Source organism: Furipterus horrens, unplaced genomic scaffold, assembly GCF_987537825.1.
Source record: "Furipterus horrens unplaced genomic scaffold, mFurHor1.1.pri manual_scaffold_11, whole genome shotgun sequence".
In the NCBI taxonomy this organism is placed as follows: domain Eukaryota; kingdom Metazoa; phylum Chordata; class Mammalia; order Chiroptera; family Furipteridae; genus Furipterus; species Furipterus horrens.
Genome location: NW_028327181.1, coordinates 3,886,786 through 3,910,516, shown reverse-complemented (window position 1 = coordinate 3,910,516; position 23,731 = coordinate 3,886,786). Strand labels below are relative to the sequence as shown.

The window sequence follows — 23,731 nt, the reverse complement described above, 5'->3', positions numbered from 1 at the left end:
CTCCACCACACACTTAACCCTAGAAGACTAGGGAGCTATACTTTAAAAATCCTCAAGGAAAGAAAGCGCGATGTAAGGATTTTATGCTCAGTCAAGCTGTTGTTGAAATATTTAAGGCAACAAACTCTAGGACATGCAAGAACACACCAGGGGATGTTCTTCTTATGAGCCTTTCCTGAGGATTTTACTAGGGCAGCGATTTCCCACCGGTGTGCCACAAGAATTTTTAAAACATGCAATACCTGACTACGGAGTGAGGGGCACTGAGCTCTCCTCCTTCCGATTTTCAAATTAAAAAACGACAGCAGCCAACACAACGATAGCCGTCTGGTGTGAATAAATCAAAATAATACCTTTTTCTGTCAGATCGGCAAAAAGAAAATTTTTTTGGTATGCCGCAGAATTTTATTTTTTAATTTTTAAAAATCTCACCAGAGGATGTGTTTACTAATGTGAGAGAGAGAGGAAAGAGGGGGTGGGGCGAGGCGGGGGGCGGGGAGAGAAAACATCCATGTGAGAGAGAAGGATCAGTCAGGTGCTTCCCATAAGCGCCGGAACCAGGGACCAAACCCACAGCCTAGGCGTGTGCCCCGACCCGGAATCGACCCAATGGAGCCACCTGGCCAGGGCCTAACAGTTTATCGTTAACGCTGTGGTTAGGATTAGCTTCCAAGTAATGGCGCTTCACCACTTACAAGCTGTCACAGTCTGCCCCCCAGCAAAGCGAGTCCATTCCTCTAAAGCTAACCTGTCGCCGCTGGCTGGGAGCCCCGGAGCATCCGCCGGGCCACAGGAGAATGTGACTTCACAGCGGCGGCTCTGGCATGACTTAAAGCAAAGAGGCCATCGGGCTGCACTTGGGATTCCAGCTTAAACGCCTCCTCCTCCGCTCCTCCTCCCAAGAATTGATGGCAGAACAAGTAGCATACATTACAGAGGAACCTTCGCAGGTAACGGTATTAGTCTCTTGCAGAACCACATCGATGCAGTGCATCCCAACAAGATAAAATGCTCAAAGCATCACAATACCAAGTTCACTTACTTGGCATTTTTGACGCAACTGTCGTAGTTCTTTTATAATCGGGGCAAGAGCTGACTTCTTTTCGGATACCAGCGAATTCAGTTTTTTCACCTGTCATTTAAAAAAAAAAGTACACGACATTTAAACAAAGAATGCAAAAGAACAAAAATACTACACGCATAAAGATATTTACTGAAATGTTATATATGAATTTTAAAAAAGCTATGAATCACTTTGATGCCAAACGATGGGGAAGTGATTAGTAATCTTGATTCCTCAGGAAGATGGAAGACCACTGAGCTATTCCAAATGTCAATTACTAGACTGCAAACCAATATGGGAAAATACTTATAATCTAACACTGAGTGGCTAAAACATTGAAAGTTGCCTATAAAACAACATGTAATTACACAGGTTATGTCCAACATACATAAACATGGGGGAAGTGAAGAGTGATGACCAATTACAATGGACGCCAGTCACAGAGATGAACAGCATCCCACAGGCCTCTCTGTATTAAATGTTCCTCTTTTGAGGCTTTAGATTGTGGTGAGACGCAGGGGCTTCTGGGTGAGTGGCCACTTGGGACAAGACAGGTGGGGGGAAGGGGTCCTCGGAGAGTCTGGGGCAGCAGCTATTTACCCATAAGGAAAGATATCAACATTTTTACACCCGACGAAGCTGTACCAGGGCGTTCTGGCAAACCAGCATCCCTGCATATGGAAAGATACTGAGGACATACACGAAAATGAAATAATTTTATCAGTTAGGGTGGTATGATTTGGGAGAACTTATTTTTTATCTTAAATAGGTCCTTAACGTTGTATAACTTTACACACTTCAAAAACCACAAAACGCATCAACTGTTATAAGTTGAACCTCATTAGTATGCAGAACTTCAAAGAGATTAATAGAGACAGATGAAAAAATATAAACAATATGCAGAAATGAAAATGTTTCACTGAAAACAGGACAAACATAAAAATATCTGCTTTCTAGCTACACACACAAAACAAACAAACAGTAAAAAAGCGTGTAGCCACCATGTCAGACATGTCGTCCAGCGTCCGCCCTTTCATTTCGTCAACTTCACTCTTCAGTGTGGACACTCTTTCTAGCTCTTCTTGGGTGTAACTGTACCCAGATATACCCCTTTTCTCCTCCATAGTTTGCTAAAAGTAAAGAATAGAAATAGGCATCAAAAATAGGGCGTATGGCAGTGGGCACAGGGCCATGGGGTTCAGTCCCTGTACCAGGTGCCACACCCCCAGGGAAGCCAATGGCCTGACACGCAGAGGAGGGGCCTCGTGAAGGCACAGCTAAGTCGCCAGCTTGGAGCTGCTGGCCTGCGAGGGTGAGTTCTAGTCCTCAGCGTGGAGTGCACAGTCTTAAACCAACGCCCCCATATGTGGTGCCGTGTTCCAAACAGATTGAATACATGGGTCTTGAAACCACGAGATGAAAAACAGGAGTGTTACCACTCGCCAGGTCTCCCACGTATCCACTTAGGAAATTACGCTTCCCTTCCCCGTGGGTCGCATGTTCTGGCCTCCAGAGTGGGCACGCTTCCACCAGAAGGCGCGTTAAGAGGAACTGAATGCTCTGGCTCCCATGCTGTTGCCGGGGCTCCTCATGCCAGGGGACCCACAGGCCAAGAAAAGAGTTACTCTGTGGCAGGGCATTATAAGGTTGCCAGATGCTGCTGCATAATGGGGGCAGCCAGGAATACGGCCCACATCCAGGCGGTCCCTCGGGGCACGTACGGGCACTCCCATGCCCGGTTTCAACAGTAAGTGGGTAAGTGTACAGCCATGCTCCCATACAGCACCTTCCCTGGGTATTTCTTTGCACAGCTCCACGAAAGGAGCCGCTGAGAGACAGATGTCTGTCCAGTGGGCCACGATAAATGTCTTACAGTCAATCTCTCGGCATGGCAGCTCTGCCCGTGTCAACTAGCCTCCTGCCCCTCAAAACACTGACTTAGAATTCATCTCCTACTAATTACCTCACATAAAAGAGTGATTATTGCTACATGGAAAATAAACTAATCAGCTTATATGACATCTCTGTAATTAATCAGAAAAAATTTACAATGGCATGATTTTTCCAGGAAAGCAATAAAGCGATAACCCCTAAGCTTCCCAGCATTTGTACTTTAAGCGCCACAAGGTAATGCTGTGTTACCAGCTGGTGGTGAATAGTTTCGTGACGTTGCTTAAGCAACTCTTCTGTCCTCTGCAAGAGACCGAACTCCGCCTTCAACTCAGCAATTATCTGATGCATCTTCTTGAAAACTGTGCCCTTGCTTCGAAGTTTACTGACATATCGTTTGAACTGTAAAAGAACACAATACATAGTCTAATGAACAGAAAAGAAGCTGCTAAATACCATATATAATCTCCATGTATTAGGAAAATGTTCTTATCTAATGTCTAACCCCCATGTCCTCCCAAGTACCTGATAATGACTTAGTTTTATTAGACAGCTTGAAAAGGCTAATTGCTTCAATTAAAATACTTTGTGTATGTTTTAATTTTTTTGGATCCGTCTAAATATTGCATATCCTTATGTAAAAGCTATTTATTTGGGGCTTTATAAATAAGAAATGGAAAACATTAACTCAACCCTCCAAAAGTAAAAAGGGGAAAAAGAAGGAGAAAAAGTCAGGCAGTTCTGGCTTGGTCTTCCCCTGATGTCGCTTCCGTACTGAACTACTTTGGTAGCACTGGGTCTGCTGGGGCCGGCAGCCACGATTTCCCATTTAAGAAATGTACTGTGAGCAACGACTCTGAGCAGCATCTTGGACATCGGGGTGAAACTCACCCCGCACGTTAAAAAGCCAAGAACGTTACAAGTCAGTGGGCGCTCAGAGTTGCTGAATGCAGCTATTGCCTTCCTACCGGTATTAACTGTACAACTGCTCTCCGCCAATAAAAGACCCCATTATTAAGTAAGACCAAATAGAGGTCAGGGAAGCAAATGAAAGAAATATTTAAAGGAGTTCATTAATAAGTACTATTTATTAACTAATATGCACCAGGCGCCGTGCCGGATGCTGGGACTAGAACTCCCCACGAGATGCTCCAGGTCCTCCCTTCACGAGGCTGAGGGAACAGTGGGGAAAACAAACACTGAACTGAGGTTTATAACCATGGTGGACCCCATGAAGAAGGAAAGGGGCCCCAAGAACAAATAAAGGAGCTAAACCTGGGTTGGAATGAAGGTAGAACAGGTGGGATTAGGATTTAGGGGAGAGGGCCTATGGAAATTTTCTCTAAATAATTGTATTTAAGCCAAAACCTGCAACCCAGGCATGTACCCTGACTGGGAATCGAACTGGTGACCTTTCACTTTGTGGGACGATGCCCAAACAATTGAGCTACATGGGTCAGGGTGTGTCTTGACAGAACTTTTAAAAAATAAAGGTAAACATTTGAAAAAGTAAATATACATTAAATCATCCATCCGGAAGGTCCCAAATCGCAACAATGCGTTTTAGGAAAAGCCTTTATGGTCAGAGAAACATAATTTCAAATCGTGGTTCCACCACTTAAAGTGACGCTGGGCAAGTGATTTTTTGTATTTACATACCAATTTCTGAAACTGGACAACAAGCAGATAACAATACTATCTCAGAGTGATATGAAAATGTACGTTAAGACAGTTGGCCCATGCCTAGCAGAACATCCGATAAACAGAAGCGAGCATTATTATAGTTCATCATGCCATAACCGTTTCATAGAATAAAACAAAACTCTGACCTAAATACCTGTAACTAGTAACCTCTGCTGCCATCATTTAATAGTCAGCTCTCGGATGGACTTTATGTGCTGTGTAAAGGGTTTTTATAACCTTTGAGAATCAAAACATACAGTGTTAAACAATATAAAATGAGTGATTATTTGACTAAAATAAAACCCTAGTTTTGAAATAAGATTTAGAAAATTACTAACATTCTGTAAAAATTGAATAATAGTAATGATGAATAATGTTTGTCATTCTGTTTGAATACAGTTCAAGAGTACCTAGAAAATGAGATAATCACTGTTCCTTCTAAATGCTAAAGAAACAAAGAAATGTCAGTAATTAGAATAAACGGAAAAATAAAGATCTAGGCATGATGGTTAAGCTTTAGAACTAAAATAGAATCATCACTATTGCAAGCAATTACCAGTCTATATACTCTGGTACAACTATGTAGATATTTTGTCTATATGCCTGTAAGTCAAGGTGGGGAGATAATTAAGAAGTAAAAATAGCTGTTGTGTTGGGCAGGTAGGGTTATGAGGGACTTATTTGAGACTGACTTAATTATTTAAAAAATTTAAAAATAGTTTTAAAGGAACTGTCGTAGGAGCTACGCCACAGATCCTTGGAATGATAAGGCAAAGGCGCTCTCCGGTGCACTAGAGCAGTGGTGGGTCAGTCAAGCAAACCTGACATTGAACTGAACTGTGACGCTTGTCACTGTGCAGGTGGCCCATCAGAGCAGCTAGTACTGATCATCTGGACCCATGTGCACGCGTCATCTAAATCTGCCATTTATGAAAGAGCGGCCATCGTATTGGGTGCTCAGACCAATAAGATTGATGCTTTAGGCGGTAGCTTCTGGTTTGGGGACCGGTTTTACAGTCTCAGCTCCTTTGTGATCCAAATGGAATTTGACAGATGTTCTTTCTCCTTTGCTCCATTTCACGTCATTTAGAAGCTTGAAGCGTAATGAGCAAAATCTGGGCTAGCTTTTTAAATGGACAAGGCAGCTTATTTCTCGAGGTATGTAATCATTTAAATGCTTATAAAGCTTATTTGGAACTCAAAAGTATTCCTGGATGCCAGACACCATTCTGGATTCTCACGTGGAAGCAAGAACCTCTGCGCCCGCTCCAAGTTTTCCGCCTCAGTGTCCGGCATGGCAAGACTTCCACAGGAATTAGCTGTGAGGACTTTATAAGACAACCAAAAAACAAGAACTTTATATTGTCAAAACCCACTAGGAACTGAAAAAAATTTTTAAAAAGCACTATTCCCCTTTTACAGAGAAGAAAACCTATAAGAGTAATTAATACCCTTCACCAAGGCTCAGCAATCCGAAGAACTGAATTAGAAAGAGCATTTTTTGTGCTTAAATCCGGTGAGTCCAATTGCTATGCTATTTTCCATTTCTTGAGTAAATTACATCTTGCCAGTTATTTTATCAAATGATTTTTAAGCAGAGAAAGCCACAAAAATAGGCCTAGGAGATGAAATAACACCAGCTGTTCAAGACTTGCATGACTAGACCCCAGGGCCGTGGTTTTTTGGCCCATTCGTCAGTGCCGTGTATTCTGTCTGAATTCAAACGTGACGAAAACCCAAAAAGGCCATCTGCTCACATCATACTTCATGTCATATGTCATCTGCATTCCCTGAGGTCTGGTCTCAGAGTTGCTATTTGTTTTAAGGCAAGAGGGGAAAAAATGACACAAAGCAACCTTTATTTCCTGCTAAAACGACAGTCTTTTCAGATCACCCATTGTAACTAGCACCATATATCTGAACACACATGCAAATATTATTCTGACCTTTTCCAACCTGTATTGCGTTTCTCACTTTAAATTAGAAAATCTCACCGAACCACGCACAAACAACATAATTGCCTACGTACGGTAGTGGATAGTCAGCTGCTGATTCTTGTGAGGACATTTATAATAAGCAATATGACATACGTTGGTAGAAAGTTGTTTTAATAGAAACTAGTGGCACAGAAGCACCCGTCTGTGAAACACAGGTCATTACAGAGACCATCCAAGGTCTCGGTGCTTCTCATAAATCAGGTCCCCACCCACGGCTGTCACTGTGTCGCGAACGGGGTTTTCAGTTGTTGTCCAAGCAGTTAACTCTCACACACAAAATTCTGAGAAGTTGTCAAATGTTGGGTTAAAATTTGGGAAATTGCCTAAATTGCATCTATAATACGCTACGTCTAGGCCAGTGAATGGAGCCAAGTTTATCTGATTCTTTTTTGTTCCGACTCTTGGGAAATTTTAGGGGCCTCGGGTCCTTCTATGAACTCAAAAGAGTACAATGCGATTTGAAAGGTTCTAAAAATACCATGGGCCTGCCTTGGCTCGCTGAGGAGGGCGATGATTCAGTTACAAATGTCACGATTTGATTCCTAATTTTCCAGGATCTGACAGCTGCAGTAAATCTTGCCAGGATTCCCTTATCTTCACGGTGCTTCTCTTTGAAGTATTTAAAGAGGATATCATAAGCTCTGCAATTCAGCTCTAGGATTTCTGTCCGTAGCTGCAGAATGAATTGGTCGGGCCTTTCTAAAGCTGCTTATAAATATTACTTAGCCAAGAACCTTAGCCAAGCCACGGACAGCAAAACAGCCGAGCTTCTGTGATGGTTAGGGGGGGAAACCCAGCAGCCTCCGGACCACGTCCCACAAACCGGGGGCCGCCTTTCAGTGCGCGAAGGGCCCGTGGGACCTTCAGCAGAAGCTCAGCTGTTGCTGCAAAGAACTTCAGACACAACAGGCTGCCTTCGTTTGAATGGCAGCCCTGGGACGGGTACTAGCGCAGCGTCCCCGCCCGAGGCCTGTGTTCTGTTTGTTCTGCTCACAATGACAGCAGAGGTGCAGAGGCACCGAGGCGACCAGCACCGCCACAGGCTCTGTCCTGGGCTCTGCAGTCAGTGAAAAGGGGGGAAGTCGCACCCGTCAAAAGAATTCACTGGAGGCTGCCGTATTAAATGGCCGCTTTAGGTTTGTGGCCAGGTATCTAAAAATTACTTTATCTATACAATGAAATAAGCAACTATGATTAGGATGCAGAGGTACATAAAATAGTTTTTTCTCATCAACTGAAATGCCAAAATCTTTCTCCTGAAAAAAAGAAAAGAAACTCTCTATTGGATTACACACTTTCATTTGTGTTTTCTCCACATTTACCGAGTGCCTGTATTCAGGTATTATTTGTATAATCTGATTCTTTAAAGATTAAGAACCACAAAGAATTGATCCAGTCCAATCTTTCTCCTTCTCTACTCAAAGCACACATTACTTCTAAAATGCCCCTCATTCATCCTCTGTTAAAATATTTTAGCTCTGACTTGTGTGGCTCAGTGGATTGGGCGTCATCCTGCAAAGCAAAAGGTCACCAGTTCGATTCCCAGTCAGGGCACAGGCCTGGGTTACAGGCCAGGTCCCCAGCTGGGGACATGCCAGAGGCAACTAATGGAAGTTTCTTACGCACGCGGCCGTTTCTCTCCCTCTCTCCCTTTCTCCCCTTTCCCTCCCTCTATAAATAAATAAATAAACAAACGAATAAATAAAAATTTCTTAAAAGGATATTTTAAAGGGTAGAACACTCTACCTCACCAAAGCAGCCTGCTTCGCTACTGAAGAACGCTTCAGTGGTAGAATTCTGTCCTTATAATCAATAAAATGTTTCTGACTAACCAGCATCCGTTGGCCCTACTTCTGCTTCCGGTCAAACAAAGAACAACACTGCTAACCCACAGGTGTCGGGGTCCCCCAGGCCGCCCCAGGTTCCATGACTCCCCATGAGGACTCGCAGGGCCCGGCCCACAATCACCCTCCCGGCTACGCTCTCCAACAGTGAAAAGCTACAGAGGGAAACCAGCAAAGGGGAAAGGCATGTGGGGTGAAGTCCGGAGGGCACCCGAGAGTCCCCCCACTTCCCTCCCCTAGCGGCCAGTTGCGATAACACCTGTGAAATGGTGTCCAGTGGGGAAGCTCATTAGAGACTCGCTCTCCCCCGCGTTGTACCTGGGGCCGGTCACGCAGGCACACCGCCTGGCCCGCACCGAAACGCCAGGGTCCCAGGAGGCAAGCAGGCTTTCAGCACAAGCCACAGCCTTTGTGCGCACACTTTAGGCACAGGGAGCCGTTCTCACCAGGGCCTGGCGGGAATCCTTCTAGAACCCACGGTCCCGCGTGCCGGCCGAGAGCCGGTTTCGCAAGCAAGCGTTTCTGGGAACGGCACTTCCAGGCCTGCTATGTTAACTCTTTTCAGACTCATCCTCTCCATAGTCATGTCGACATTTAAATGCAATTCTATCACGTCTTTCTTTAGTTTTGTTATTTTCTTGTTTGTTTTCAGTTAATACATAACCAGTTCTTCCCATGAAAGTTTCCAGATTTTTCACCCATTTTGATGTGCCTCTTAAAACATGAAGCCAAGAATGTAAAATAATAGTCCAGGCAGAACTTCACCATAAATAGGGTATTACATTTTTATGAAAGGAGTATAATATTTTGTTTTTTAAAGCTGCATTACCAGTGAGTGATGTGTTGAGCTGACAGACAAAACTTGAATTTGATGACATACTTATAACCCCATTAATGGCATTTTGTTTGTTTAAACACAGTGCTCCTACCTATCAAGATAATTTCAAATCATAATTCTATCACCTGTCTCTGGCTGACTATTCTTTCTAGCTTCCTGTCATATGAAAATTATTAAGGGTTCTGAAGCCATACGACCTCAGTACAAATCCTGGTTCTACTACTTATTAGCAATGTGATCTTTGGTGGGTTAGCGTAAGTCCACCGTGTGCCTCGGTTCCCTTACTATAAAAACTACGAACAGCTCTGACTGGTGTGGCTCCGTTGGTGGGGTGTTGTCCCACAAAGCGAAAGGTCACTGGTTCAGTTCCTGGTTGGGACACATGCCTGGGTTGAGGGTTTGGTCCCTGGTCGGGGCAGGACATGAGTGAGAGGCAACCGGTCGATGTTCCTCTCTCACATGGATATTTCTCTCCCTCTCTTTCTCTCTCCCTTCCCCTCTCAAAGAGTTGTTTAATGAAATAATCTATATAATAAGCCTATATTGGGTCTGGCATACCGTAATTGCATAATAAAACATTATTTATTATTATTCATCTAAGTTACTGATGAAAATAATAAACAGGCCAGGATCCAAGGCAAGGCTCCACAGCATATCTTGGGTGACTTCTCTCAGAGATACAGCATCAAAATTCTTTGAGAATATAATTTCAACAAGATATGTACCTAATTATTATATACTTAAATCCAATATAGATGTAAAAAGTTAAATATTCATTATTATCCACTTTTAGTTATGGTAAGAGACTATCTGTTATCTCTAAACTTAACCTTTTCATCCCCTGCTAAATACTGGTACGAAGAGATAGAAATCAAAACAGATTAGACGGGGCGAGAAAACCTCTGTCACTCAGAGGCTGATTTCAACTGTTCAGAAGCCTCCTATTTATGTCGCACGTCTGGCAGAGAAAGAGGTAAACACGTTCTCACGCCTATTTCCGCGTATTGCCTTAAGCAAGACAATATAATGAAAATAAAATGTTGAAATGACAAAGTATAATAAAAAAAGAAGCCTTTTCAGATATTCTACCTTCTATTATCAAGAGCAATCACCCCCATTTTACGGGTGGAGAAGTGACTTGCTCACGGTCAAAAGGCCCGTGTGGGAGAGCCCTGGGTCCCAGCTGGCCTCTCGTTCGCTGTGTGAGCTGCAGCCTCCCTTCCCTCGATGGTAAAATGTAAGTAACAGTAACATCTCTTACAAGAAGTAAAGAAGCACATGTTTGCCAAGCATCTAGCACAGAGCCTCGCACCAGAAGTCCTCAATAAAAGTCACCCCCTATTTGTGATTCCTGGCACAGCGTTCTTTCCAAACACCATGCTACGACTGCTGGGCACGCGCTCGCCAACTGTGTGAACAGATGGACGACAAAGAACACGACTCTTCGGGCGAGTACCGTGTGGTATCACAGGAAACCTCTGTAAGGTCCAGCTCTGCTATATAATTGTAAGTGTAATAAACTTCCTCCTCTTTGTCCGTATGGCCCATCACTTCATCAAAGCAGGAAACAAAATCGGTCCGCCAAGATTTGCTACTTATAACATCACGCCTCGTGGTCCCCAATACCTTCTGTTCTTTTAGGTAACTGCCAAGTACGTGGTTTACTTGGTTTGTTCTCATTTCTGACCGTTGTTTAAAAATTAAGTTGACCTTATCATTCCCAAAGTGATCTTTGTCCCCTTAATAAAAAAAGGATTCCTTTTTCTGTCATCAGGTACTTCTCCTCTACGCCATATTTAGTAAAAAATAAAGGTTAGTAGCCTGGCACCAGGTTCTGTCCCCTCTGTTTGCATACAGGGAATATCTAATGCTGAATCAGAATCATTAGTCGTCCCAAACAGTCAGTATTTCCTCTCAACTGGACAGGGTTTTCTTAAGAAAAGATAAAAGTGCTAGGAGCTAACATATTCTCTTATAAAGCAAAATTGCTGCCTAATTAATCTTTCTTTCCTGGGTAGCCAGGATGTCACGAAGCACAGGCCGTTGGCCTCCGAGCATCGTTTCAGACACTCCCACGTCCCTACGCAATCTGGCAGTGGATGGTAAGAGCCGAAGGAATGTTTCAATCAACTGCTGACTTGTGAAATCTACCGCCTCCCCAGTAAGCTGCGGGGCAGACGGGCAGGCTCCCATCAGAAGCGCCGTGGAGACAAGGGCCCGGCGCAGTGAGGGGTCACTGCCAGTCGGCAGCCATGACCTCAGAGCCAGAATGAGCTCTGGACAAAGCAGCTTTTCCAAGGAGCGTTTGCTAAGGCCCAGCAACTTCACGACATGGTCAGGCACAAGCAATTTTAGGAACTCAAATGTGATCTATCACTTGATTTTCTAAAAACAGCACTAAGCTGAAGATAAGATGTTTTTCTTCATTCCTTCACTCTTGAGCTAACTTCAGGCGAAGGAGATGGGGAGTTTTATTTTCGGTGCTTGAGCTGAAGCATCTATAAACGACAATTATCACTGGTCCTACTGACTTCATGAGCCTGACAATAACAGCTGTGAAAGCACTGTTCAGAAGTTAAAGTGTGTGCAGCACTGTGCGATATAACTATTTTAGAGTTTGTTGCCTACAATGAAGTCGTTTTAATGGTTTCCGTGCAACTGGTCAGATACAATTACCGACAGAGTAACTTAGTGGTGATTTTTCCCAGCCCTTATGAAATTACATTTATCAACAGTTACACATTTTTTCTCATGCATACCTACTCATTTTGTTTCCCGTTTATAAGTTAATACACTTATAAGAAATAAATCCAGTATAAATCCACTTAATGAAAAGGTGGAGATTTGAAACATTAGCTCATAAAATCACTAAAATCTTTCATTATATATTGAGAATATCTTAATATGACAGAGTTTTCAGTTTTAAATAATTAGGCTTTATAAGGTAAGAATAGTGTCCCATTACTTAAATTTGAAATAAAAAGGCAAAATCATTAATGGTTTCTAACAAGAACAGTACGCACATCCTTGTCCCGTGAAGGACCTCCGCTTACCTCGTCTCCACTCAGAATCTCAGTGCCGCCAAGCTCCCGGGTCTGAGAGGTCTTCGCTGACACCTCCCTCTCGAGCCTGGATAACTTCTCCTTTGTTTCCTGAAGTTCCTCAGCTTTCGCTTCTTTTTTACGAGAAATGATGGATGCCTAATTGAGCATTAAATACGAATGTAAATTAAAACACAGACAATCAACTTTCTATTAAACTGTGAAATTACCTATATTTTTTTAGATTTTTACCGAGCTAAAATTTCGATATAAGGTTGGCTTCTCCTGACCTATAACCACTACTTATCATCACCAGTTATGTATTTAGTATGAGTTTGCAATGCAAATTAAATATCAAACTAAAAAATTTTTGAAAGATCTTAAAGCACTGAAAATACAGGGGATATCAGCGAAGAAATAAAAATGCAATGACAACAAAAATATTAAAATCTTCTCAAGTAATACTCATATGCTAATGAAAATACATCCCAGGTAAGTAAATAGAAGCTGGCATGAGTCTATTGTTTTTCTGCACGGTGGATTTCATTCCACTGGAAGAAAACAAGAATGTTTTATTTTCAACCCTACAACACAGGTCATCTTATCTAAATTCAATATCTATTCTTTAAAGATGAAATGTTAAAGCATCTATTATATTTGGGGCCTGCTAATAAATAAAATGCAGGTCCAAAGTCACACATCTGACTCATCAGAACTGTGCAAATGTTTGCACAACCCAAATCGCTGCTGTTAGTCATGATGCAGCGTTTTATACTCGTTAGCAGCTCTTGGGGGATTTCCTGAAACGAATCAAGGGTGTACTAGATTAGGAAAAAGACTAACCAAGCTGTCTTCTAAAATGAAACAGTACAATTGTTGTCTTCAATGTGACTGGAAAGGGGGACTCTCTAGTGCAAACCTTTAAAAAAATTCTACTGCCCTTCCTGTTAAAAAAATGAAAAGACAGGTAATGCAGGAATGTTTCTCTCTGTATAAGTATTCCAGCTAAAAAAAATGAGAAGGAATGATAAGTGTCTCAGGACTGTATAGGAATCGACGGCGTACTTCTTTAACATGAGAAAATAAATACAAACCTCAACCCAAACCAAGATCTTAGTAGAGAAATGTGAAGGTATCTCCCACGCAAGTCTGGAACAAGGTTAAAATCCCGCTACCACCACTATGATTTAACACTGCGTTGAGGGTATCTGTTCATACTGTTAGACAAGAGAAGGCAACAGAAGTGTAAGAATCTGGGAACAGCTCAAGTGCCCATCGGTGGATGAGCGGGTGCATAAAAAGGACGTGGTACATTTATAAAATGGAATACTATGCAGCGTGGAAGAGAAGGCATGCTCCCCCTCCGCAACAGAATGGATGGACCTGGAGATGACTATGAGAGGCAAAATAAACCAGCCAGAGAGGGACAGATACCGTATAATCTCACTTACACGAGTGTGGAACCGAATGCACAAGATAAGCCGATGAACAAAAGCGGACCAGAGGCCTGGGTACAGGGAACAGACCGCCATCTCAGAGGGGAGAGCGCGGGGGGACTGAAAAGTTAGCCAAACGGCACGCGTGCATACACGCACAGGTCATGGACACCGGCACCAGTGCGGTGAAGGCTGGGCGGAGGGGGGTCAAAAGGGGGACGTCCGTCATAGTGTCAACAGTAAAAAAAATTGGCATTTTCATAGCATATGATGATATACCTAAAAAGCCCAAAAAAAATCTATGGAAAAACTACAGCAAACAAACCAATAGCTTTCATGGACAAAGAGATCAGTCAGAAGACACAGGACAGAGAAGCCCTCATTTATAAAACTAAAAAATAAAACACGGTGGCATAAGTTTAACGAGAAGTTCCAAACTTAACGAGGAAAAAGAAACCTGGACAAACGGACAGCCGTGCCATGTTCTTAGACAGGAAGACTCAGTATCACGAAGAGGTAAGTTGGGAGGTAACTGATAAATAAATAAATAAAGCAACACCCAACTTTCTAAATTGTGTTTTCTCCTGGAGCGAGACAACTTGAAAATAAAGCTTCTTCGGAAAAACATGCAAACAAGAACTGAAGGAAAACCCTGAAAAAGTAAAGCAATTAGGGGTCAAGGTGGCTATTTTCACTAGATATTAGAACTCGATTATAAAGTTTCTGTCAATAAAACAGGCAATATGGACACATAAAAAGACAGGCTGATAAACAGAAAATCTAGAATAAGTCCAAAAGCGTTTACAGATTGCTAGTAAAATAAAGGCGGACCCTTCCGTTCGTGAGGGAAAAGGGACTGGGGGTGCAGCCGGCACATGGGCCGTGGGCGCTCTGGCTTACGGGCACGTGGCGGTTTCAGACCCATCTTCTCTACCTTTGCATGTGGTTAAAATTTTCCGTTATAAAAAGGTTTTTAAAAATTCTAACATCCTTGCTCTGCCTTGTGTGGCTCGGTTTGTTGGGCACTGTCCCGCAAAGCAAAGGGTCACTGGTTCAATTCCCAGTCCGGGCACATGCCTGGGTTGCGAGTTCGATCCCCGGTCTGGGCATGTATGAGAGGCAACCGATCGATGCTTCTCTCCCTCTTTTTCTCCCTCCCTCCCGCTCCCTAAAAATAAATAAATAAAATATTTTTTAAAAATTGTGCCCTGACTGGTGTGGCTCGGTGGGTTGGGTGCCATCTTACAAAACCCAAGGGTCGCAGGTTTGGTTCCAGGTCAGGGCACAGGCCTGGGTGGCGGGCCAGGCCCCCGACTGGGAGAGCAGCCAATCAATGTTTTGCTTCCTCTCTTTCTCCTTCCCCTCTCTCTTAAAATAAATAAATAAAACCTTTAAAAACATAGTAATAGCCTTGAATAATGCTTTGTTATATAACTTAGCTTTTATCTTTTGCTTTTTTTAATTGTTGTTCTATTACAGTTGTCCCATTTAGCTTAGCATTTTCTGAGGTTACAGAATGCTTTTCACACCAAACTCCTTCTGCCTGGGTTATTTTCAGATAATCCATGGCTTTCATCTAAATCTTTCATCTAGAAATACATAACACATACACTCTCACAATCTAATAGCTGTGGATAAATGATAAAACGCCTTAGCACTAAATTTTAATTAATTCTATTCTTGCAAACTAACTTTAAACTGGAAACAATATATTGCCTTTAATTCATTAAAGGCTATAAATATTTTTTTATTTTCATCACTGAAGGCAACCTTTCATTTAAACAATCAGATCCCACGCTCACAGACAGAAACACAAACCGGCTCTATCCCCACCGCTGGCAAACACGAAGGAAACTCAGCGTTATCAGGTGTATTGCATTTCCAACCCGACACACGTCTTTTGTGGCTTTTCCACAAATTCCTTGTTATAATCTGGAGATCAGCAGCGATAGAAGGGCATTTGTTCTGCACTCCTTCTCACTTTGACACCACAGATAACGCAGCCTGTGGTGTTTCGGAAGATGTCGAGAGCTCAGCAGGTGAGCCACAAGGGTGGACTTACCTGCTGCCTGTATAGCGAGAGTTTGCCCTCAATTGGCTCATTCCTCATCATTTTCTTTTCAATCAGCTGATTGATCTGTGAGTTTATTTCATTTATCTGAAACAGTATAGAAATAAAGAGTTTACATCTCTCCCTGTGATTACGTGAAGGGACAACTGGCCAAACCAAGCCTTGAATTTATGGTCCTATCATCCGTGACCAGACAGGAGGCACAGCTGCATTCATGTCATGCGTGGGTTGTTAGGATTACTTTTAGAAATAATCAACATTTCATGGCTCGTGATAAATATTTACACACTGTTATTATTTATATGGATCTAATAACCATCCATGTCTAAATTACCCTAAAGTATTCAGCACGAAACATTTATACACTATTATCAAGGGCAATTTCTGAAAATCTGAAGTTATCCCCTCACCTAGGTGGTGACTTTCAACTTACCACAGGTGATAAAGCAAAAGCAGACTAACATTCCCCAGGGAGGCACATCAGCAGTTCTCGGACCCGGCGAGAGGGGACAGGATGGCATCTAAACCGTCCCGTTCTAACGACCCTTGGTTCTCCAGAGCTGTCACTCATCCCACTCATTAACCCAGCCCTGCCCCACTGCGCTAAAGCTGAACAAAGCCAACAGCAGCATATAGTCCCTCAAATTTTTTTTTTAATTGCATGGCTTTCAGTAGATCTGTTTATACTTTAAAACAACTCAAGTTCTCCTGTTAATTAAATTTGAGCCAAATCTGACTTGGACATCTAATTTCTATAAGTTAACAGAATAAAATAATCAGAATTATGTACTTAATAGTAGCAGCTATTAAGTACATTAAGTGGTTAGCAAGTCAAAACCGTTAAATTTTCGTGATATTTGTTATATTTTAAAAATACACATCTGATTACTGTTTTATTTCTAGGAAGCAAAAGTGTAATAATATTGTCCTGATGCCAGATTTCAGTGAGCATTCTAAGAAAGTTTAGGAATTCCAAAGCTGGCCTAAAAGGCTAATACTTATATTAGCTTTAAATATAAAATTATTTTTCATATTGTTATTCTTAATATTATTCTTAAAAATAGAAATTAATGCTATTTAAAATTTGCCATCTAATTATTACGAACACATTATATTAACCGATTATGTACTCTGAATACATAAACCTATGAGTCTATCCTATGCATTAGCTTATATATCCAAGTTACTAAGTTTCCTAATAAGTTGGCTAGGTTTTTATAACACCATGAGTATTAAGTAAGAGCGTTACGTGCTATGATTCCTCCCAAACAGCAGCTTGTCATCAGAGCTGTCAACTCTTAGCACAGGTGAACGTAGAGCCGAAGGGAAAGAAAAGAGCCAGGCGCAGGGCACCTAACAGAAAGCGGTTCCCGTAATCCTCACAGGGCTGAGGATGAGCTAAGATGGGGAGCTATAAAAAGAGGACTGTCACTTACTTTAGATTCAAGTTCAAGAAGATCAGCATGGCCCATGGCAGGCTCCGATACCACTTTTTGTAAGAAATGCAGTTCTCTTTTCTTGTTCTCTAATTCTTTAGGAAATTTTTCGGTTACCATATATGAATTAAACTTTATCTCCTCCTCTAGTCTCTTCATTAAACCTTTAAAAATAAAACAGATGAAGATTCAGCCCACAGGAATAGGTATAGTGGTATTCTGTATGCTTTAAAATGCAAGACCTGTATCGTGGAGCGTATCTGTTAAAACACCCGTATACCTGTCTGCACAGCGTTGCCTCTGTGCGCGATACAAGCACAGTGCCGTAAAAGGCTGGCCACCGGAGGCTTCTGATGTTATTAGAATGATAATGAAAAAGAGCAATTTACACAGAAGAAATGTTTAAATAATTACAGAAAAGTATTGGAATATTATGATCTTTCCAAATCAGCACCTAATTATTTTATACTTAACAACGCACCAAGAATAGCCCTTGCAAGAAAGGCTATACCGCGTGGGGAATGTACTCATTGTTGAGATGACCGGGCGTGGGGCCCGGCGGGAGCCTGGTATAGCGGGGGACCGCTGCGGGGTGCGTGGCTTCCCAGCCACTTTGCTGTGCATCTGAAACTGGTGCGAAGTGGTATTGAATGTCAGCTGTGGTTGAAAAGGAAAAGATACAGAAACAGGGAGCAGACGGACAGCTGCCAGAGGAGAGTGGGGAGGGGGGTGGCTGAAAGAGGGGAAGGGAGGAGTCAAAAACGTGTATGAGTGCCCACGGGTGTGGACAACGGTGTGGGGATGGGCTGTGGGAGCGGGGGGGCTGGGCTGGACAGAGCAGGGCAAGGGGGGAAACCGGGACAACTGTAACAGAATAAACAAGAATTTAAAAAAAAAATTTTTTTAAGAAAGAAGTAAAAAAAGAAAAGGAAAAAAAGTCAGCTAATTCTGGGTCATATTTTGCATTCTGAGTAAGAAATCCAAGAACCAAATGACCACATAAGTGAAATCCAGATTCTTTCTTCTGTGTGTGGTCATTTACCCTGTTCCTTTTGTGACACTTTAAAAAATTGTTTTAAAGTATATTTTTGATTATGCTGTTACAGTTGTCCCATTTTTCCCTTTGCCCACCTCCGCCCAGTACCCCCTTCCCTCCCTTAGTTCATGTCCATGGGTCGTGCACGTAAGTTCTTTGGCTTCTCCGTCTCCTATACTGCCCCTCTGTCAGCTTTGCCCCGACCAGTCATGCTTCTTAATTCCTGCACCTTTCCCCCCACCCCCACCCCATTCTCCCCTTTCCCCCTCCCAGCCGATAACCCTCCATACGGTCTCCATGTCTATGATTCTGTTCCTGTTCTAGTTGTTTGCTTAGTTTGTTTTTGTTTTTGAGATTCAGTTGTTGATAGTCATTTGTTGTCATTTTAACGTTCATCGTTTTGACCTTTTTCTTAAATGTGTCCTTTAATGTTTCATATAATAATGGCTTGGTGATGATGAACTCCTTTAGCTTTACCTTGTCTGGGAAGCACTTTATCTGCCCTTCCATTCTAAATGATAGCTTTGCTGGATAGTAATCTTTGTTGTAATCCTTGCTTTTCACCACTTTGAATTCTTCTTGCCAGTCCCTTCCTGCCTGCAAAGTTTCTTTTGAGAAATCAGCTGATAGTTTTATGGGAGCTCCTTTGTAGGTTACTCTCTGCTTTTCTCTTGCTGCTTTTAAGATTCTCATTTATCTTTAACCTTTGGTATTTTAATTATGATGTGTCTTGGCGTGGTCCTCTTTGGGTCTGGCTTGTTTGGGACTCTGTGTGCTTCCTGGACTTGTATGTCTGTTTCCTTCGCCAAATTAGGGAAGTTTTCTTTCATTATTTTTTCACATAAGTCTTCAATTTCTTGTTCTTCCTCTTCTTCTGGCACCCCTTATGATTTGGATGTGAGTACTTCTGAAGATGTCCCCAAAGTCTTTTTATTCTCTCCTCATTTTCTGAATTCTTGTTCCTTCATTCTGTTCTGGTTGACTGTTTACTTCTTCCTTATGTTCCAAATCGCTGATCTGAACCCCAGCTTCCTTCCCTTCACTGTTGGTTCCCTGTGGATTTTTCTTTATTTCCCTTAGTGTAGCCTTCATTTATTCCCTTATGCATTTTCCACACTCAGTGAGTTCTTTGAGCAACCTGACCACCAGTGTTTTGAACTCTGCATCTGATAGGTTGGCTCTCTCCATTGCATGTATTTTTTTCCTGGGGTTTTGCTCTGTTCTTTGGCTGTGCGATCTGGGGTCAGGACCCCATGACCCACCACAAGTGGAAATGGGACCTCCCATTCTGCCAGCCCCCGCGGCCTCACAGCCACCACACCATGTCATCTCGGCCCCAGCTCCCCTGTCTCCGCCCCGCCTACCCATCTGGATGAATGTGACTCTTTAAATCCCTGGTTGTCAGACTTCCACACAGTTTGATTTTCTGGCAGTTCTGGGTGTTTTCTGTTTTGAGGTCAGTTGCAATCCTCTTATGGTTGTGCAAGGAAGCAGTCATGTCTACCTACCCCTCCGTCTTGACTGAAAGTCCCTTTTGCAATATTTCTGAGGCAATTTATATTTCTATTCTATTACTTCATAAGTGGTAATACATTATAATTTGTCAGCTTCAAAGCAATAAAGATATCACTAAAAGTATACATTCAAATATGAAAAAGAAATTACCTACATTCATAAATGTTTTCAATTTTCCATGTTTGGTAAGTTTTGATTTTGTCAAGCATTAGTTTATAGTTAGCTGGCAACTTAAATTATATTTTTAAGATTTAATAGTTTTCTTATTTTGACAGACTGCACAAATACACACACACAAAGATTTTCAGTAAGTAAGGTTTTGTTATAAATTCCCAGCCTAAAGAGCTTTTAAAAGTTTATTTCAGATCTTTCCATTACACATTTAAAAATTCTGGCCTGACTTTTTAAAACACTGGATTTCCGGTGTAAGTAATCTACTTACATAGATTGCATAATAAACCTGGCCTAAAGCCTTAAAAATTATTTTTAGTTCTGTTGTGCTAACCATATATTAGCACGTAAAACTTTATTAATGGCAAATTCATGAGTTTTCCATTCATGCCTACAAGTCCCACCCCCTCCTTTTTAGGAACCGCAGAAGAGAGGGAAGAGAAAGTGTTTAATGAATCACACTATAATCATGCAGTCTGATTAAACCTACATCCTGACTTCTCTGGCTCTTAGATGACTAGTTTTTTCCATCTTCAAGTTCTTAAGTTACTGCATGTAATCAGAGCTATAAGAAATCAAAGTCTGAAATGTTTTAAAAGATTTAAAATTCTTAAACATTATTTTCCGTATTTAAAAATCGTTTCTTATTCTAGAAAACACAAACTAATCTAAGCAGGTCAATGGTTGCCTGGGGACGGGTTGGGGGGCCCAGAGGTGCAGGGGTGAGACACTACAAACCGGCACAAGGAAATGTTTGGGGTGACGGATATATTTGTTATCTCGGGTAGGTTGATGGTTTCAAAACTTATCTTCTGTAACTTTGAATACATACAATTTATTATTTGTCCATTTACCTCAATAGCTGTTCAAAAACGTAAAAACAGAAATTCCATCATATTTTTAAGTCTTAAAAATTTTAACTTAGACCTTGAAAAGTAGTCATATGTTTTTATGCAGTTTTATTATTATTATTATTATTATCTTTTGAAATTCTGGTCACTAAGATCTCAACAAACTTTTTTTAAAAATTAAAACCCCCTGAAAACATCTCACTGATCCTACTATAATCAAGTGAGTAGGTTCTTTTATGTAATAAATCTCACAAATGTATAAAGTATCAAGATGAATTTGAATGTTCTATAATATGGCTGTTACTCTGAAAATATACAAATTACATTGTTATACTAAAAATAATTTTTATGTAACCTAAGTAAATAGAGACTTTTAAAAAAGAAATAAAGTCTTTGTTTTTGAAAAAGATTTTATTTATTTATTTTTAGAGACATGGGCAGGGAAGGAGAAAGAGAGGGAGGGAAACATCAATGTGTGGTTGCCTCTCATGCGCCCCCAACTGGGGACCTGGCCTGCAACCCAGGCATGTGCCCTGACTGGGAATCGAACCGGCGACCCTTTGGTTTACAGGACAGAGTTTAACCCACTGAGCCACACCAGCCAGGGCTAGAAACTTTTTATAAAGCTTTTTTGTTACTGAAGAATTTAGATGGACCTTATTAAACTCAATACCTGGGTCAGTTAACATCTGCTTCGTCTCCTCTTTCCCTAAACTGCTGAACACAACCCTTAATCTGTGTCCCAAGAAGATGTCAGCAAAGTGAGGACTTTAACTTCCTGCTCCTCACTCTCTGTCCGCCCTCAGAAAACACATACTACATACATAATACCTTTTTATATCTCAGCCACTTTTTTCTTACTGAGTCCCCTCCCGTGCGTGGAAAAGATCACGCCTTCCCGTCCAGGGGGAAGGTCTTCCCCCCCACCTCCCAACTCCTCACGGGACTAGTTACTGAATGCCAGCTATGCGTCCTCCAGTGCACGAGGGCCTGGCAATAGAAAGACCGATGGTCACTCGGTGACTCTCCTGGAGTTTAGCTGAGTCCCAGTTAGATGTGCCAACAATTAACACATCGCGGTAACGGTTAGAGAACAGTCAATACCATGTGGGGGGTTCAATCGGGGCAAACAGGGAAGGCTGTGACCAGCTTTCACCTTTTCCTCCTGCGTCTTCAAACCCCCACTGGTCTGACTTTCCTGCAGCACGTGACACCACGCACTGCCCTCCGCTGTCCCTCGCACTGGGCCGCGCGCTCCCTCTCTGGTCCCCTCTTCAGAGACGAGCAGTGGAGGGAGCTTACCCTCTCTGCTCCCCTTCAGCTGTGGCTGGCTGAGCCCACTGCCCCTCTGTTCTCCCAGGCCCCCGCCCTGGCACGGGCCGCCCTCCCCGCCTTCACAGAAATGGGGTCATCTACTGTGTGCTCTTCTGCGACTTAATGTGTTTCTTTCACTTAACATGCTTCTGAGGTTCATACATGTTGTAGCATGCATCTTCATTCCTTTCATTGTTGAATAATATGCCCCTGTATGGATATACCAGATTTTGTTTATTCAGTCATCAGTTTGTGGATATTTGGGTTATTTCTACTTTTTGGTTATTATGAGTAATGCTGTTATGAACATTTGTATACAAGTTTTTGTGTGAACATATGTTCTGTTGGGTATTTAGAAATGAGCCCAGGCTGGTGTAGCTCAGTGGATTGAGCTCTGGCCTGCGAATCAAATGGTCACTGGTTCAATTCCCAGTCAGGGTACATGCCTGGGTTGTGGGCCAGGTCCCCAGTTGGGGGCGTGTGAGAGGTGACCACACAGTGATGTTTCTCTCCCTCTCTTTCTCCCTCCTTCCCCCTCTCTCTGAAAATAAATAAGATCTTAAAAAAATAAAATAAAAAGGAAAGGTTGCCAGTTTGATTCCTGGTCAGGGCACATGCCTGGGTCGAGGGCCAGGTCCCTGGTTGAGAGCGTGTAAGAGAGAACCAATCAATATTTCTCTTGCACATGGATGTTTCTCTCCCTCTCTCTCTCCCTCCCTCCCCTTCTCTCTAAAAATAAATAAAGTCTGAAAAAAAAAAAAAAGAAATGAAAATTGCTGGGTCATATTGTAACTGTGTTTAACATTTTGAGGAACAGCCAAACTGATTTCCAAAAGAGTCGCACCGTTTTATATCGCCATCAGCAATGCGGGTTCCGCTCTCTCTACATTCTCCCCAACACTTGCTTTTGTCTGTCTTTCCTTATTATGGTCATTCCATGTGTTTTTTTAATTTATTTTTATTGTTTTTCTATTAGAGTTGTCCCATTTCCCCCTTCATTCTATGCATTGTATCTTAGAGTATAACACTGCATGGAATACTGGAGGGGAACGGATTAACCCTCCCACAGCAGGACGCTGACACCGGAATATGTCCCCAGCACCCACGGGAGCTGCGCACGGCTCTTCCAGTTCACGTGGCCTCCCTCTGAGGAACAAAAACGCTTCCAAAACCTACGGTGGGTTCAGTGGTGCCATCTGGGATATCGGAGCAATATGTCCTCTATGTCAAGCTGAAGTGACACCAGACATACCCATGTCATCAGCCCAACCCCAAGTATATGAAAAGCACTCGGGTGGAAGGGCCCAGCATTTTACTCTTTGTCTCTATAGCCCTGGTTTAGAACAACAATTCGCACTTTTTCCCACCCACCTTTTCCCTAGCGTCCATCCTGAGACCGTCACGGACTCACACTCAGAGCCGCTGCCCACAGCGCTCTCATCACGGTCACCCTCCGGTAAACCACGGCCGGGATTTAAAACCCCCGGCGAAAGCTCCAGAGCGTCTGCACCAGGGCCCCCTGCGTCAGCTGCAGAGGGCACCCCG

General features: G+C 42.5%; 1 protein-coding gene across 1 annotated transcript in view; it reads right to left on the bottom strand.

The window, feature by feature from the left end:
- IFT81 (intraflagellar transport 81) overlaps window positions 1-23,731 on the bottom strand; it is a 45,151-nt gene that overhangs the window by 12,240 nt on the left and 9,180 nt on the right. The window contains exons 9-14 of the mRNA XM_090291366.1: window positions 17,300-17,463; window positions 15,855-15,950; window positions 12,369-12,515; window positions 3,206-3,355; window positions 2,065-2,193; window positions 1,043-1,132 (exon numbers count right to left, since the gene is read on the bottom strand). Coding sequence (XP_090147492.1) covers window positions 1,043-1,132; window positions 2,065-2,193; window positions 3,206-3,355; window positions 12,369-12,515; window positions 15,855-15,950; window positions 17,300-17,463 — 776 coding nt within the window. The remainder of the gene's footprint in view (window positions 1-1,042; window positions 1,133-2,064; window positions 2,194-3,205; window positions 3,356-12,368; window positions 12,516-15,854; window positions 15,951-17,299; window positions 17,464-23,731) is intronic.